Consider the following 17,910-nt stretch of genomic DNA (forward strand, 5'->3'; position numbering starts at 1 on the left):
TGACGGCTTTGGAACCAACAGTGCTCCATATGCACCTTGCATTTCCACAGCCTCCCTTCTGAGAAGTCTCACTGGCCTCTTGCAGCACCAGTGCCAAGTGCTAAGCACTTTTCAGGGCAGGCCAGGAAACATCGGAACTGACAGAAAGCTAAACGAAGGAAGGGCCATGGACAGGGTCAGGGGAACATTCACAGACTTCACGGCCCATTTCATTTACGTGCTGCGAGGCCGTCAGAGGCTATTAACACGTTGCTACAAAGAGAGAACTCGCAGTGAAGCAGCAGTTACAAGAGTCGAAACACAGTTTAAAAAACCAAGATCACAGAAGAGCACATACACAATACAGCCACTTACATATCACAGTGATAAAAATATAACCGCATTTCTAATGGTTGGCCATGACAATAACCTCTCTGCTTTACAAAAAAATAATAAAAACGCATACCTGCTTACAAAACACGAACGGGGTAACAAAAACGCACCAGCGGAACGCCTACACAGGGTGCCAAAAAAAGGGTGCTCCGGCAGTAGATATACTACAGTGGAATGCAGGATGCTGAAAAACAGCCAACGAAAGCCTCTTACAGTGAACTGACATTCGCAGCCCTCCACGACTGGTTCACACTGCTTTTAACCCCACATGTTAAATACTGCGTGGCTTTTTCGCTCCCCCTGGATTTGAAGAACAATCTTCTTCAGAAACCAGTGATGGACCCAGTCTTGTGGGTCGTGGCAGGAGCCCCTGGGCTTTCACTGGAAAAGGAGGCCAGACACAGCGAAGGACAGCATCCGAGGCCCTTCCCGCGGGCACCTCCCGTGCCAGACGGTGGCAGCACGGCCCCAGCTCTGAGCCCCAACCCCGGGCCGCTCCTGCGTCCCTCAAACAGGCCCCTTGCCCCCACCTTCAAAACACAGCAGGACACCACAACACTTGGCCATAACATGGGTGAAGGCGGCTACCCAGCACCGAGCCACAGGTCCTGCAGGCCAAGCTCAGTGGTCCTGGAGATTTCCTGCATGAACGGCAGGCTGGGCACTCCGGTCGGTGGTGGTGGCAGTGCTGCTGTCGCCCTCTGGAACATCAAGGGGGTTAACAAGACCCTCCTTACTCTTCAGCCGGTCGGGTCTCTCGCCCTCCACGGGGACGGTGCCGTTGGCCACCAGGGCAGGAGGCTCATCCTCATAGTCCTGGGGAGTATTGAGCATTGGAGATTTCGAACAGCCGGTCGGAACGGTGGCCATTTTGGATAAGATGGAAATCTCATCTGTCAGGGGTCCATCTAAGAGGGGCAGCTTCTGTAGCGGTAGAAAAGGAGTGAACTGTCAAAACCAAAAGCCTGATACCAGCAAGAGCCTCTAGTTGGACAGCAATGACTTCACAAGTGTCGTTCCCAGAAGTCTTTGGGGCAACTTGGCACATCTCCTTATCAAAGGTGGGCAGACAAGTAGAAGGCGCGGACTACAGCTGAACGGACCATCAACGTCGTTTGAACATGTACTGCTTACTCTTCTTGGCTTTTCTTCTAGCTATTTTAGCTCTCTTTTTTATATACAATGAAACACACACAGCATACTTTTATATCTGAGACCTAGCTCCAATCTAGTCCTCATGTTCTCCCATTTGACAAAGGTAGTACAGTTACCAGCACTCCTTACCCTTATTTATTGGTTGATGAAGGTTCAAGAATGCTAGAATGGTTTCTACTGTTGAATGATTGGCTTATGACTCACCTTGATCCTCTTGTTGTTGCTTGTTATTGCTTGTTCAATGCTTGTGATGTTTATTGTTGTAAAAGATTGTTTAAAAACGAATAAAAATATATTTAAAAAAAGAAAGAAAAAATAACATGTACTGCTGCCTTCTTGGGACACCCATCGATCTGTCCCTACTTTGTCTCAGGTAAATTCGTGGAGCCCTGGCCTGGAGGGCCCAGACTAAACCTATTTCTTCAGACCTCAGAAGCGGAGCAGTCAGCCCTGGCTAAGACTTGGATGGCAGAACACCAAGGAAGTCCAGGCTGCTATGCGGGGCCAGGCAATGGCAAACCTTCTCTTGGCCAGGAAAGCCATGAGGGGTCACCCTGATTTGGCTGCCACTTGATGGCACTCTCCACCACCACCACCACCAAACTGGGGGAGACCGTGATCGAGGAGAGAATCATCGGAACAGGCCTGCATGGTTTTGTCCAGTCAAGAAGGGACAGAACTGTAGATCAAGACTAAATGATCAGAATCCAAAATACTAAAGCATCCTCTCTAGTCTGAGGTTCCATCCTCCCTAGAATTTTTGGAGATCGTGAAGCCACATTGGTATTTTCTTCCCTCCAACCAAAGACATGTGGTGCTTCCTTACTGAACTGAAGACGCCCCATGTAAGACACTTAAATATATCACATGTAATTTAGCAGAGAAATTTGTACTGCCTGGTACATTTGAAATTTCATGAAGTATGGAAGCCTGGTTTTTATGGAAACAAGAGTTATAAATATATTTGGTGTTAGATCAAGATGGGTAGCCATGTTAGTCTGTCTGTTTGAGAAGAACAAGAGGCCAGGAGCACCTTAAAGACTAACACAATTTGTGGCAGGGGAGGAGCTTTCGTGAGTCACTCCTCACTTCTTCAAATTCGATACTAGGTGAGGGATTGTGAGCTATGGCTCTCAGAGGGTTGTGTGTGTGTGTATACATATACATACACATATACATATCCTCTCTGCTTGCACTAGTTGAGAATGTGGAAACAAAATTAAACCTTCAGCAGCAAGGCAGCATCCAGAGGACCACACAATGAGGTCCACATACCAGAGGCAGCTTTTGGGCTCGAGTTTCTTAACACCGCCCCCTTTTCCTTGCTTACAGAAATCTCTTTGGAAAGGAGGGAAGTTGCAAAAGCTCTTTGGGATCAACACTGGGTATGTCACTCCGAAGAGGGGGGGAAAATCCTACTCAGCACACCAGTATCTTGGCACACCTGAAGGAGCTCTGCAAATGGCAACCAGTTCACAGACCAGTATGCATTATACAGAAGCAGGTGGGGGGGGGGGGAACTGCACATATGGCACGATGGCATTTGAACTGGACAGGGCAGCCACAAAAGCAGGTTATGCAGCTGCGGTGACCAGTTCAGCAACAGCAAAAAACCAACAAGTAAGGCACAGAATGAACATGTAACAGCTATTTTTGCAGTTCACTTACATTAGTTCACAAATGGGGATCTGCAACCAAACGCTGTGGATTCTTCCAGCTTGCTCGCCATCAGCCCCCTAGCTCTAGCCCTGCAGGGCAGGTTCCAAAGTAGGGAGGAATATCTGGGTTTCATGTTTTAAACAGCAACATGGCTGTTCCCAAAGGGGGTTGGTCTTTTAAACCTCAAAGCCCTGAAAATGAGCCCCAGGGCCGGGGGTGTGTGCGTGCACCATGGCGCCGGAGACGGAGGGCAGCAAAGATGCCTGCTCTTCACCTCCCCTTCCACTGCAGAGGCAAAGGGCAATTTCCATGCTGCTCTTTCGGGGCTTTGGGTGATAATAAAGCCAGTCTCCTCTCACCTGGCATTTACCCCTTCCGCTGGCACACTGCTGGGTGCAGCCCAGGTTTCCTTCACCCTCTGATTTGGCATAAGGCAGCTTCATGTGTTCATGTGCTCCCTGCTTTACACAAAGCATAAACAACTTTGGGAATTCACTGCCCACGAGGCTGCAAGGGCTGCTACCTAACAGGCTTAGGCAACTCCTCACTCTTTCAAGAGCTTTCAGCCAGAAGAACTAAATGGAACCTCCATGTACAAAGAAGAAGAGGAGAGAAGAGGAGATTGGATTTATACCCCATGGCCCTTCACTACCCAAAGGTGTCTCAGAGCGGTTTACTAACTCCTTTCCCTCCCCCTCCCCACCACAGACACCCTGTGAGGGAGGTGGGGCTGAGAGAGCTCTGACAGAAACTGCTCTTTTCAAGGGCAGCTCTTATCAGAACTACGGCTTGCCCAAGGTCATACAGCCAAGTGCGAGTGGAGGAGTGGGGAATCAAACCCGGTTCTCCCAGATGAGAGTCCGCGCACTTCACCACAACACCAAACTGGCTCACCAAAGGCAATGTACCTTTAAAACACACCTGTTGGGACCTTCCATGCTGCTTGCTATTAGCCCAGAGGCGTGTGGTCAATTGTTGCTGGAGCCAAAATACTGGACTAGGTGGACTGATCCAGCAAGGCAACTCTTAGAGGAGTTCAAATGCTAGAATATAAAACCACATAGCTGTATTTTGGACCTGCCCGCCAAAGCAGCAACACCTCTTTCGACTATTTGTCTGCTACAAAGAGTGAGAGATTAATCTGTGTCACGTCTCTCTCTCTAGCCACCAAGAAAAACTGGATGTCGTGGTCTGGAGACTGTGATACTCTCCTCTACAGGACTAATAGGGAAGGAAAAGGCCACTCAGCATATTTTCCCATCATAGTTCCGTGAAATTCAGGGGTGAGAGAAGAAGAAGAAGAAGAAGAAGAAGAGAAGAGATTGGATTTATACCCCGCCCTTCACTTGGAGTCTCGGAGCGGCTTACAATCTCCTTTCCCTTCCCCTCCCCACAACAGACACCCTTGTGAGGTGGGTGGGGCTGAGAGAGCTCTGATAGAAACTGCTCTTTTTCAAGGACAGCTGTGCCAGAGCTTGTGATTGACCCAAGGTCTCATCAGCAGGTGCAAGTGGAGGAGTGGGGACTCAAACCTGGTTCTCCCAGATTAGAGTCCGCACACTTAACTACTACACCAAACTGGCTAGATACTCATGTATCTAACTGTTCTGGGCCTTAGATCAAGATGGGTAGCCATCTTAGTCTGTCTGTAGCAGTCAAGAGTCCAGTAGCACCTGAAAGACTAACAACATTTGTGGCAGGGGAGGAGCTTTCGTGAGTCACGGCTCACTTCTTCAGATACCTTGCGTGTAAGCCTTTCAGTTCACAGGGACACGTGAAGTTGCCTCACACCTGGCTGATCCATCTAGCTCAGTGGAGTCTCCTCTGAAAAGACAGCCGTTCCCCGGCACAGAAGAAATTCTCTCTCTCCTCTAACTGGAGAGGACACTTCTCTACTGTTCCTCCAGTCCCAGTACGGAATAATTCAGTATCTGCCTTCCAGCAGAAAACAACCCAATCATTCCGTCTCTAGCTATCCTATTCAAGGCCTCCAGGTAATGGATTGCCTTTTTCTAAAGAAACCTCATTTATCCACTGTACATTACTCACGTTTTCTAGCTCATCTGCAGCATCTTCCAGCTCCAGTTTCTGGCTAATGCATCTGAGGAGATGATCCAACACGCACTGCTTCGGGTGCATCCCTTTATCGAACCGGTTATACATGCCGCACCAGAACCTCAAGAAGAGAGAAAATTCAAACACTGCTGAAACAACAGGAGTAGAGGGAGAAACTGCAAGCACCAGGGATTTGCACTTCTAAAGGAAGGAGGAAGAAAAGATTTTAATGACCCAACACAAGTTTTTATTTATTTATATTTATTTATTTATTTATTCCACTTTTACCCCGCCCTCCCCGCAAGCGGGCTCAAGGGCGGCTTCCAAAAAATGAATTAAAAAACCCCCCAACTAATAGGAACAAATGCATCTGAAAACTTAGTTTCTTTACCTATATTTGCTTTGGCTGATGCAAAAAACCCCCTGTACTTAAAAACAAAAATTTAATAACACGATTTATAACAGCAAGAAATGGTGAAGATGCAGAGTGTAATTCTGAAGAGGGCCCCCCTCCAATAGAAAGCATAGTACAAGTGAGAGCTCAGACTCCAAGTGGTGTAGAGATGTGAAGGCCCGGGAAAAAACCGGGAAAAATTTTTCCCCATTTTTTTCCTGAAGCCTTTTTTGTTTTCTTCTGAAAAATTGGAAAAATTGGGAAAAAAAGAAAAAAATTGATTATGGAATGCTTTATTTTAACATGATGAATAAAATATTTTAAGACAAGGTGTTCAAATATTTTCCAAATCATTTCTAAAAAATATGTACGGTGTCAGATTAATCTAATTTCTGTGCACTGAGGACAAGCAAGTCCTAGGTTACAAACTGAACTCTCCAATGGATAATGACAGACACAACAGAGCAGCTGCAGAAGCAGAGACTAAAACTGATAATTACAGCTCAGAAAATTATTCTGATTAAATTTCATGCCCATTCATTGAAACTTAGTCCCACACTCCCTTCTATACACTTCCCCTCTCTTCAATGCTTTTTATAAGAATGGCTTTTTTATTATTTAATACTGTGGAGAGAAAATATGAATAATTGTTACCTCTGGATTTTTAAAAATTGTTTTGTGGAGGCTTTTTTGTCTGTTCCACATTAACTACCCTGTTTTCCCGAAAATAAGACCTACCCAAAAAATAAACCCTAGCAGGATTTCTAAATATAAGACAGTGTCTTATTTTCGGGGAAACACGATAGTAAACAGTTCAAGAGATTGTTGCTCCATTTGGTACAATTACAAATTATTATTTAAAAAGTAAATTCTGTTTGTAATAACTGTTTGGATACACTATATTTTAATATGCTAGTTGTGATAATTTCATGCCACGTAAAATTGTCCATAGTCATATTTTATGTTCCTAAAGTAACAGAATGACTTTCAATCTGGAAAAGAAAAAAAAGTGCTAATGCAGCATTTTTTTCAATTTCCCCAAAAATTTCCGTTTCCCCCCGAACCCCCCACCCCCCGGAAAAAACTGGGTTTTTTTTCCAAGCTTCAAAATTTCCGGAAATTTTACATCTCTGATGTGGTGTCATATCTGAAGACACTTTTGAGCCCAGCACTTTTGAGCCCAGGTCAAAGACACACGTAGTGAAGAATGAAAAGCAAGGGACCATTTCCAGGGCATCTTTTCATTTCAAAGGGGCGGGACACCACAAGCAGCAAAAGACTGCGATCTGGCTAGAGACAACGAACCTCTTCAGACTTCCAAGATGCTTCCCCCAAGGGCTTTGACCCGCTACCTGGACCCAGAGACTGAACTGCAGACTTTCTGCATGCAAAGCAGGTGCTCTGCCAGGCAGCTATAAGGCCTTCCCTAACCAGGAAGCAAAAGCCATCTTGTGAAACATGCAGTCATCTCACAAAGGCCAGCTATGCAGCTATTTTGTACGCAGATCTGTAATCAAGCACATCTTGCTCAAAATGGAAAAGCCAGGGTGAGAGCCAATGCCAAGGACATGTGGTGATCCTGGTTCCCAGAGGCCTCAAATCAAGAAAGTAAGCTACAATCTGGGAGAGGATTGTTGGGAGAACAAATCAATAAAAGGGTGCGGGACGGGGGAAAAGAGCCGTCAAGCCGCATCCTCGATTATGAGGACAGCCACCTCACCCTCGGCCAAATGCGGCTCTGAGCGTATCACCGACCAGTCGTAAAAGCAGGGTTCCCTCTAAGCTGAGTGAGTGTGAGCTGGCTCAGTTTTTTAGCCTCTGGCTCACACATTTTTGTCTTAGCTCAGGAAGGAGGGCTCCAGAGGAGATTAATTTATGCAGCTGCCAGATCGCTCGCTCACAACTTTCATGCCAGTAGCTCACAAGGTAGAAGTTTTGCTCACAAAACTCCACAGCTTAGAGGGAGAATTGCTTAAAAATAAGGCAAAGTGTGCCAACTGAGTTGCAGTTGACTCATGGTGACCCCGTGGAGTTCATCCTCATGGAGTTTTCAAGGCAAGAGATGAGCAGAAGGCGCTTGCCACTGCCCGCCTTGGCATAGTAGCGCCTACCTTCCTTGGTCCCCCCCCCCCAAGTACTGATCCTGCTTAGTCTCCAAGTTCCAGCAAGATCAGGCTACTCTGGGCTATGAGAACAGTGACAGTATAAAGCTGACCCTGCAGGTGCCATGATCTTAGACTGATAAAAATCTAAGTACAATTAGTAAAAAACTAGCTCCTGGATGGAAATGTGGGAACTCGGAAACTAGAAATCTGGAGTCACTGAATCTGCACAGACTATTACTGCAAGCTGCCGTGTTCTGAAATCAGTCCGGTACCATCAAATCCTCACAAGCTGCTTTTGCTGGAAGATTAAAGACAAGAGTACGTAAACTCTGCATGAATGCAAGAAAGAGCATTAACGCGGCACAGATTGCGACACTTGGCGTCTCAAGAACCTTAACTTCCTTCCCCCCCCCCCTTTCATATCATGCTTGCAACCATGAGCACCAGGCCCGCTGAACTCTGGGAAGGGATGCTGAACAAGATTTCTCAATCTTTATTTGGTGTGATCATAGATCAGCCAAGACTGACACGAACACAGAGAGTCAACACCACATCTATGTAAGATCTCTTGCAACCAAGGGTGGAGTTTCAGTGCCTTTCATCTGTTTGTGGTTTGTAAAGCCTATGGCTAAATACAATAAAAACCTTCTCTCAGTGCCTTTCATTGCTAGTTGTATCCTTTATGCAGGTTGGAGAATACAGCTCCTCTTGGTTCTGGACTTGGGATTTCTTAAGCAGAGGAAGAAAATAAGCTTCGAATCTAACAATATTTGGGTCCGTTGTTACTGAAGAACCACTACAAACAATTTACATGTTTATTTTTCTTCCCTTTTTGACATCTGACATCCAGTAACCTTTTTTCCTTGCACTATTAAAAAAAGTAAACCACAACAGCAATGGTGTGTTCCAGTCTTTGATGGTTTCCTGGTTTGTTTCCCCCAGCGAGTGACTTACTGGAAGCTGAAAGGCAGAGTGTTGGGCTGGAGTTCCTTGTAAGCTGAGTACCCCTTATACAACGGATTCCTGAACTCTTGCTTCCTGTGCTGCAGGAAAGGCCACAGGGAATGGGTCTTCTCAAAGATCCTGGAAAAAAGAAATAGCCAGCTCTCACTGGGGTCAATAAATAAACCTGCAGGGCAGCCGTTCAGGACTGCAGTTTTAACCAAGGGGTCTCTCTTTACTACAGTGCTAGAAATTCACTTCTGGCGAATGGAGAGCAGCTATGAGTCAGCTAGAAAGAGGGCTGCTGCCAAAATGCCAGCCACAATTCAAGCCCCCCTCCCCTCAATGTATGTTCCAAGTTACCCCATTGCCCTGTTAAGATGTGTGCAGCAGGACACAGTATACAGTGGGGGGAGATGTGATAGGGACCATATGGCAAGTTCCACTACATAGTACAGATGAGAAGACCTCGACACAGGGGTGCTGTTTTCAAAGGCAGCCCTGTGTTCTTTGAAACTGCTATGCTCTCCACCCCCTGCACCAATAATTGTGTGTCTGTCCATGTAGTATGAATGGGAATATAAAGATTTTCATATATAGGTTTTTCCTTCTTGATTGTTCATATTCATATTTCTCTGGTTTTTATAGATTTGTTCTTTAAGTAATATTTCATTAGGATGTCAGAAAGGCCTGTTATATAGAAGGCTTTCCTCTTGTAGGTCTGATATTGTTAGCAGACAACATAATAGGTACAAAGTTCATGATTCTGTAGTTCTTAGGGCAAACCTTTCAATGTCTGGGTCAGATAAGATTTTAGTCTGATATGAAGAATCCTTGCCCATTATCATTTAGGTTAGGTTAAGTAAACACTTAGTTTGACATAGATATTTGTTTCTTTATATCTGGCCAATCAGAGGATTATTACTCAAATTACCACTGTCTTTTGTAACCAATTATGCTGTTTGAATATTGTTTTCTTGATGATGTCAGTCCATGTATAAAATATCATGTATTTCCTGAATACGTTCAGAATATGCTCAAGAAGAAGATGAAGAAGAAAAAGAATAAAGTTGTCAATTTTTGGTTAACTATTTGGTCTAATTGTTTTCCTATTAATTGAGGCATTTTTCTTGATTATGCTGAGAAGAAAGCAATCAGCGATAAAGCTACATCAGGAAAACTTACAATGAGTAATTGTTTTATCTTACATTATGTTTTATATGTATGGTTACACTTGGTTTTTAATGTGTGTGTGTGTGTATATAAATAATCCTTTTTAAGGTATTTTATGCCAGTAAAGGTCAACTGAACTGAACTGCACCACAGATTCTGCAGACTACGCGCTCTTCAGTATTATTCCCTAGAGTTCATGAGACAATTCATTCCTTGCTCTTCAAAAACAATACTAAGAACTCCTGTCCCTTGGAATACCAACTGACCTCAGGTCTTCCCGGTCCTTCTGACAGGTCCCCAGAAAATTGCCAAACTGGCAGGAATAGATGTGATCGTGGATCTCCAGGAGAAGACGCTCGTTAAAGTCAAACGCGCAGGGAAACTGCTGCATTAGTTGCCAGGTACAGTCCACAAACTGGGTGAAGACGGGGGACACCTCCTTGGGGTCACCTTCCAGATGACCACACCTGGAGAGGGGGAAAGGCAAGTTATCATGACCGTGTGTCGCCATCCAATGCACTTGCAGCCTTTCCCCCAAAATTTTGGACCAAAATGAGGAAAATCCATTTCCACACTCCTGAATTGTTGGAAGACGCACAGTCCGTAGGGAAGAGGGGGAAGCCAAAACGGAAGAACTGTTGTGGGGAAGGACTGCTTTGAAAAGGTACTTTTAAACCTATCTGCCCTTTCTGTTATTCTCAATATATGGGACGCAGCGGCCTTCCTGAAGCAAAGCAGGACATAGAGAGTGCTTCGGGCCCAAGAAAGGCTGCCAGTCTCCAGGTGGGGGCTGCAGTTCTACTAAGTTACAACTAGGGTTGCCAATCTCCAGGCAGGGCCCAGAGATCTCCCAGAATCACAACTGATCACTAGACTACAAAGGTCAGTTCCCCTGGAGAAAAGGGCTGCTCTAAAGAGCAGATTCGGTGGCATTATACTCTGCTGAGGTTTCTCTCCTCCCCAAACTCCACCCTCCCCAGGCTCGACCTCCAAATCTCCAGGAGTTTCCAACCCTGAAGTTGGCAACCCTATGCCCAAGTGAGAACCCAACCAGAAACTAACTCTCTGGAGCACAGGTGAGATATAAATAATAAACTTTTAAACCAGTGCCATCAATAATTACGTTGCATTGTTTGTCTTCTTTTGCTACCTCTACTCTAAGTATTTTCAACACAGAGGCTTACAAAATTCTCCCCTTCTCCATTGTGAGGTAGGATACACCATGCACTTCAAGAACAGACACTTCACAGACAAGCCCCACCCACCCCAAGCCAACCTTAACCCACATTCTGTTTTTACCTGTGTGAGAATTTGTGACCCATGGCAATCCATTCCTTTTCTATCAAAACCTTCAAAACCAGAGAAGGAAAAACAATTATAAACTGGCTTCACAAAAGGAAGTCAAGGGACACCATTAATATCTGCAGACATCCCAATACTTGATCAGAACTTCACCCCAGGCCCTCCTGGAGGACAGCTCAGTGGAACACAGCAAGATTTACTTCTGAGTAAGCATGCACATAAAGATGAAGGAGAGATTGGATTTATACCCCATGGCCCTTCACTACCTGAAGGAGTCTCAGAGTGGCTTACAAACTCCTTTCCCTTCCCATCCCCACAACAGACACCCTGTGGGGTAGGTGGGACTGAGAGAGCTCTTTTGAGAACTGCTGTTTCCAGAACAGCTCTGAAGGAACTTGTGAATGACCCAAGGTCACACCAACAGCTGCAAGTGGAGGAGTGGGGAATCAAACCCGGTTCTCCCAGATTAGAGTCCACGCTCCTAACCACTACACCAAACTGGCTCTCTTGGGCTGTCCTGCTGACGCCTGTAAACCAAGGATACCCCCTAAGCCCCTCCCCCAGTGATTTATTTGCAGAACAAGAACAGCTTCCAACAACTGGAAAATGAGCCTTCAGCACCACCCCAAACAAGAAAAGAAAAAGAAAATGCCTAACACCGGTTCGGACCACTGAGGTGAGTCCATAATAGTCTGATTTCCAGAAGCACAAAGCCTACCCTGGCCCCTTGTGCTGAGAGACTGGCCTCAGGGCTTAATCTGTATTAGCCCCAGGGTCTGCTTTGATGCTAGAAACCAGAAGGCGTCCTGCCCCAGGCACAGACCACCTGCACAACCGGCGGAAATGGGGAATAGGCCTTTTGGGGCAGAGTGCGACAGTCCAAAAGTGAACTGTGGAGTATTTCGGAGCAAGCACACCGGCCGGGAACACATGAGAGAAGTCATCTGCTTTCCCCAACGTGAGATGGTCAGACTTGTTAATAACCATCATATTATTTACAGAGCCCCTCAACAGCCCTTTCTTTCCCATATCCCAATAGAAATGAGTAAGCACAGAAGACAGCAGGCGCAGCAGAAGACAGGGATCACTCACTGCACCAAGTGCACTGGCCCCACTGCTGCCTGATGGGACTCTGGGTCGTTCTGAAGCTCTGCAAAAGTGTATCCACCCTCGATTTTAAATTTCCCTCAAAACCAAGCACAGATGTGCCCTCCCAGTATCATCTTCTAAGGCTTTGAAATGCTCCTCTGAAGGTTCTAAAGATGGCAGGGGAAACCCTAAGAGGGTCCAATTAAGCAAGTTGGCAAATTCCTTCTCAATAAGCAAACATGGAGAATGAAGATACACTTCTGCTGAGCCGCTGCCCACATTTTTGATCAAAGCCCAGAGTTGGCTGTCCTCCAAACTCCTCCAACCTCAAACAGATGACTACTAATGCAGACGGTGAAAGCCTTTTCATTTACGGGCAGGTAATGCATGATGGAGTGAGCTCCCGTCTCTAGTTCCAGCTCCTGCCAACCCAGCAGTTTGAAAGCAAGAAATTGCAAGTAGATAAATAGGTACCACTTTGGTGGGAAGGAAACAGCGTTCCGTGCGCTTTGGTGTTTAGTCATGCCGGCTACATGACCATGGAAACGTCTTCGGACAGCGCTGGCTCTTCGGCTTTGAAACAGAGATGAGCACCGCAACCCTAGAGTCGGACTCGACTGACTTTCGAGCAAGGGAACCTTTACCTTTTTAATGCAAGAATAAAATGGCCTTAGTTATGGAATGCCTTTGAGCTGGATGGAACAAGGGCTGGTCACTCCGAGCGCCAGTGATAAACATTTAAATAAGGCTTGAACTGTCAACGTGAAGTTTCAAAATGCCGTGCTAAGATGCTTCAAGTGGCCACAGCATACCACAAGTTAAGTCCAAATTATGAGTACCATAGCAGAATAGAGCAGAACTATCATGGGAAGTGGTAGTTCTGCTCTATTCTGCTATGGTCAGGCCTCACCTGGAGTCCTGTGTCCAGTTTCGGGCACCACATTTTAGGAAGGATGTTGACAAGCTCAAGTGTGTCCAGAAGAGGGCAACCAGGATGGTGAGAGGGGTGGAATCCAAGTCTTATGAGGAAAGGCTGAAAGAGTTAGGTATGTTTAGCCTGGGAAAGAGAAGGCTTAGAGGGGCCATGATTGCAGTCTTCAAGTATTTGAAGGGCTGTCATGTAGAGGATGGAGCAGATCTATTCTCTCCTGCTCTGGATTGCAAGACTAGATCTAATGGGTGGAAATTACAAGGGAGTCGTTACCGGCTAAATACCAGGAGAAACTTCCTGACTGTCAGAGTGGTTGAGCAGTGGAACAGTCTGCCTCGGGAGGTGGTGAATGCTCCTTCGCTGGACATTTTCAAGCGGAGGCTGGACGACCATCTTTCGGGTATGTTGTAGGTATGTAGGGCTGTCTTTCAGCTATGCTCCTGCAGAGTGCAGGGGGTTGGAATAGATGACCTGCAAGGTCCCTTCCAACTCTGAATATTCTATGATTCTATGACTGCCTTTCTCCACATATGCACCAGAGAGCACTAAGATCGGGATCCCAAAATTGCCTGGTTCTCCCAGGCCCTAAAGAGGCCAGGTTGGCCATAATGAGGGCCAGGGCCTTCTCTGTGGCGGCCCCTCACTGGTGGAATGAGCTCCCGGATGACATCAGGGCCCTGAAGGACCTACTGCAGTTCCATAGGGCCTGTAAAACGGAGCTCTTCCGCCAGGCTTTCAAGTAGGGGCCGCCTTAACATCATGGCCCTGGCCCTGGCCCTTACACCAACATCACCATCGACTGAACAGCTAACGGCCTGGCAGGAGCCTGGATTAGGATGCAGGCGACCACTCAATGTTGACAGAACGTCACCATCTCTCATTACAGCACGTGCTGAGCTGCTATGTTTTATACTGTAATTTTAATTGATCTCATTTACGTGTATTATGGAGTTTTAATGTATATATTGGTATATATGTTGTTAGCCGCCCTGAGCCCACCATATGGTGGGGAGGGCGGGATATAAATTTAATAATATAGGGAACACATATTCCCCCCCCCCCCGCCCCGAGTTCTGATACAGCCTTGCCCTTACTCTACTGAGCCAGAAGAGGCAAGCAGAAGCATCCTTTTTGCGGAAATAATCTATTGACTGTGAGTCTAAAATCTACCATTTTTTAGACACTGGACTGGGATTAAAAAAGCGGGGGGTGGGTGGGTTGTATTGTATAACGGATGAATAGGATACTGAAAGTTTTGATTTGTTAACGTATTTGGGTATTGTTGTTTAAGTTTTGTAAAAGGAAATGGTAAAATAACCCTTCTGTTTAAGATAAAATCATAGTAGAACAGATACAGGAAAATGAGCAAACTCAGTAAAATAGATAAAAAGATTACACCTTCTTCTTCCCCTGCTCAATCCCCTGGCCAAACCAAGTCAGTGGGAGCAATGTTTTCACAAGATTCTTTAAAATAACTCCAAGCAAGTCTTCAAGCAACTTTTTTTTAGATGGGTTGGGCCAAGTACAGAATAGCTTAACTCTGAGAACAGCCCAGATTAAAGACATCAATGATAAAATGGAGGATTTTCAAAACCAACTTAAGGAAAACAGGCAAGAAATGACGAAACTAGCGAAGATTTTTTTTAAAAAAAAAAACCCTGAAATTAAAACAGAAAAGACCCAACAGAAGGTAAAAGAGATAGCAGAAGTTCAGCAACTGTCAGATGACCGAATGATCAAACCGGAAATGGACAGAGCAGCCTATATGCTGAGGTTCCAGAATATCCCAGAGGACAAAGAAGAAGACTTGACCATCTTATTGGCACAATCACTTGCACCAGAAATGGGGACTGAAATCGATGACCTACAAAAAGAGATAGATTTTATTTACAGAGTAAATTCCAGCCATGCTAGAAAGAACAAAATGCCAAAAGAAGTTCATGTGAAATTTACTAAAAGAGCAGTGCGAGATGTGGTATTGAGGAGAATGAGAGACAAAGACCTGATTATAAAAGGAAATGTGATTAAAATTTTGAAAGAGGTACCATGGAGGATGAGACAGAAGAGAAAAGAATATGATTCCCTTTCATCAGTATTGAAAGCCAATGACATTTCTTACAGATGGCTGATCCCTGAAGGTCTCTTCTTCTCATGCAAAGGCCAGCGATACAGAATAACTTCGGTATTGAAAGCGCGGAACTTTCTGAAGAAATATGGGTACAGACTTAAGAGAGGAGAGACCAAAGAAGAAGAAACAGACAAAGAGAAAGGAAGAAGATTCAAAAGTTCAGTCAAATGTCAGCTCGAGCGAATCAGAAACGGAACAAGAAGAAGGGGCCACAGTAGCATCACGAATGGAAACAAGAGGACTGAGCAAGAAAAAACAAGCTGGTAGTCCTTTGGACTGCAAGGAGATCAAATCAGTCAATCCTAAAGGAAATCAACCCTGACTGTTCCCTGGAAGGACAGATACTGAAACTCAAATACTTTGGCCACCAAATGAGAAGGGAGCGCTTGCTGGAGAAGACCCTGATGCTGGGAAAGATTGAAGGGAAAAGAAGAAGGGGACAGCAAAGGATGAGATGGTTAGAAAGTGTTACCGAGGCAACGGACATGAAATTAAGCAAACTCCGGAGCACTCTGAAAGCAGGGAGGGCCTGCTGTTATGTGTTCCATGGGGTCACGAAGAGTCAGACTCGACTGTGCGACTGAACAACAACAAGTAAAGCAAATACATGTGATGGGATAGAGAACAAATTAGAATCTTTACAATTAATGTGAACAGACTTAACTCACTACAGGAGAGAAAAAGGACATTTTTAACAGCTGAAAAAATTAAATTTGGATATTTGTTTACAAGAAACTCATATCAGATGTACTGAGGAACGCTTATTAGAGTGTAATAGATTGGGGAGAACTTTTACAGCTTCGGATGCAAAGAAGAAAAAAGAGGTCTAGTAAGATTATATTAAGGAGAAACTTAACCCTAAATTTATTTATGCTTCTGAAGATGGTAGAATCTTAATGGCTGAAATTCAAAGAGAAGGGGAAAAAATTCTGGTGACCAATATCTATGTACCAAATGACCACCAAGAAACTTTTAATAAGGATTTGGGGGGGAAATTAGCAAGTTATGAATATGAAGAGCACTGTCTGATTGGAGACTATAATGCAGAGCCAGTTTGGTGTAGTGGTTAAGTGCGCGGACTCTAATCTGGGAGAACGGGGTTTGATTCCCCACTCCTCCACTTGCACCTGCTGGATGACCTTGGGTAAGCCATAGTTCTGATAAGAGCTGTCCTTGAAAAAGAGCAGTTCCTGTCAAGAGCTCTCTCAGCCCCACCTGCCTCACAGGGTGTCTGTTGTGGGGAGGGGAAGGGAAAGGAGTTTGTAAGCCGCTCTGAGACACCTTTGGGTAGTGACGGGAGGGGTATAAATCCAATCTCTTCTTCTTCCTCTTTGATAAAATACAGGATAGAAAAACAGCTAAACAAACAAAAAAATCTGGAACACTTTTGCCAAAGACATTTTTACAATCGGCAGAAGAATATAATTTGGTTGATGTATGGAGAACAAGAAATCCCATAACAAAGGATTGTATCTTTTATTCTCAAAGGCACAAATCATGGTTAAGAATCTCAGTGAGCTTGATGAGGAATATAGTAAAGCGGATATTTTACCAAAAACCTTTGCAGATCATAATCTTGTATTCTTAAAAATGACTGGTGTTTCTAAGAAAGTTAGTTGGAAGCTGAATACACAACACTTGAAAAATGAGAATTTTGTGACGGAGACAAAAAAGGAGTTAAAATTATTTTTTAGGCAAAATATTCAACCAGACACTTCTATAAACACAGTTTGGGATGCGAGTAAGGCCGTCTTCAGAGGAATAGCAATCAAATTTGCAGCAAGACAAAAGGAGGACAGGTTGAAGAAATTTTAAGTATTGAAAGATCAACTAACAAAGCAGGAAGAACACCCAAAAAAATGGCCAACAACTACTGAGTTGAGAATGAAAATACAATTGATGACAACACCAGATTAATGTGGCATTATCTGAAGAAATCGCTAAGAAAATTAAATTTGCAAAACAAAACTCTTTTGAAAATGCTAACAAGTCGGGAAGATGGTTGGCATACCAGTGCTTTGTTTAGAAACCTCGGGTGTTCTCTGCTCTTACCATGAACCCTTTTAGTGTCCGATAAAATGGATCCAGGAGGAGGCTGGCCAGGGAGCAGACTTGGGCAGTGCGATCCCAGCCGTCTGAGCAGTGGACCAAGACGCTGGCGCGCTCATCTTTCACAGCCTACGAAGAGATGAATTGCACAGACACACACATACTCATGGCCACATCGATATGCTTGACTGTCAAGAGAGAGATGAATGGCACAGACACACACACACATACTCGTGGCCACATCGATATGCTTGACTGTCAAGATAACATAAAACACTGGTTTAAGTGAGAAACGTGACCACTCTGGGAGATCCTGGTGCAACAATCACTTATTATTATTAGGAAGTGAATTGAAAACAGATCAGCCAATATCATAATGCCCCTGTATAAACTGATGGTGCGACCTCATTTGGAATACTGTGTGCAGTTCTGGTCACCACACCTCAGGAAGGATATTGTAGCATTGGAAAAAGTGCAGAAAAGGGCAACTAGAATGATAAAAGGGTTGGAACCCTTTCCCTATGAAGAGAGATTAAAGCATTTGGGGCTCTTTAGC

General features: G+C 44.9%; 1 protein-coding gene across 1 annotated transcript in view; it reads right to left on the reverse strand.

The window, feature by feature from the left end:
* Window positions 1-950: 950 nt before the first annotated feature.
* Window positions 951-17,910, reverse strand: part of MTMR8 (myotubularin related protein 8) — a 41,249-nt gene continuing 24,289 nt past the window's right edge. The window contains exons 9-14 of the mRNA XM_015407175.1: window positions 17,358-17,483; window positions 11,155-11,204; window positions 10,122-10,322; window positions 8,695-8,823; window positions 5,236-5,362; window positions 951-1,296 (exon numbers count right to left, since the gene is read on the reverse strand). Coding sequence (XP_015262661.1) covers window positions 994-1,296; window positions 5,236-5,362; window positions 8,695-8,823; window positions 10,122-10,322; window positions 11,155-11,204; window positions 17,358-17,483 — 936 coding nt within the window. The 3' untranslated portion in view covers window positions 951-993. The remainder of the gene's footprint in view (window positions 1,297-5,235; window positions 5,363-8,694; window positions 8,824-10,121; window positions 10,323-11,154; window positions 11,205-17,357; window positions 17,484-17,910) is intronic.

This window comes from Gekko japonicus, unplaced genomic scaffold, assembly GCF_001447785.1.
Source record: "Gekko japonicus isolate JY-2015 unplaced genomic scaffold, Gekko_japonicus_V1.1 scaffold4377, whole genome shotgun sequence".
NCBI lineage: Eukaryota > Metazoa > Chordata > Lepidosauria > Squamata > Gekkonidae > Gekko > Gekko japonicus.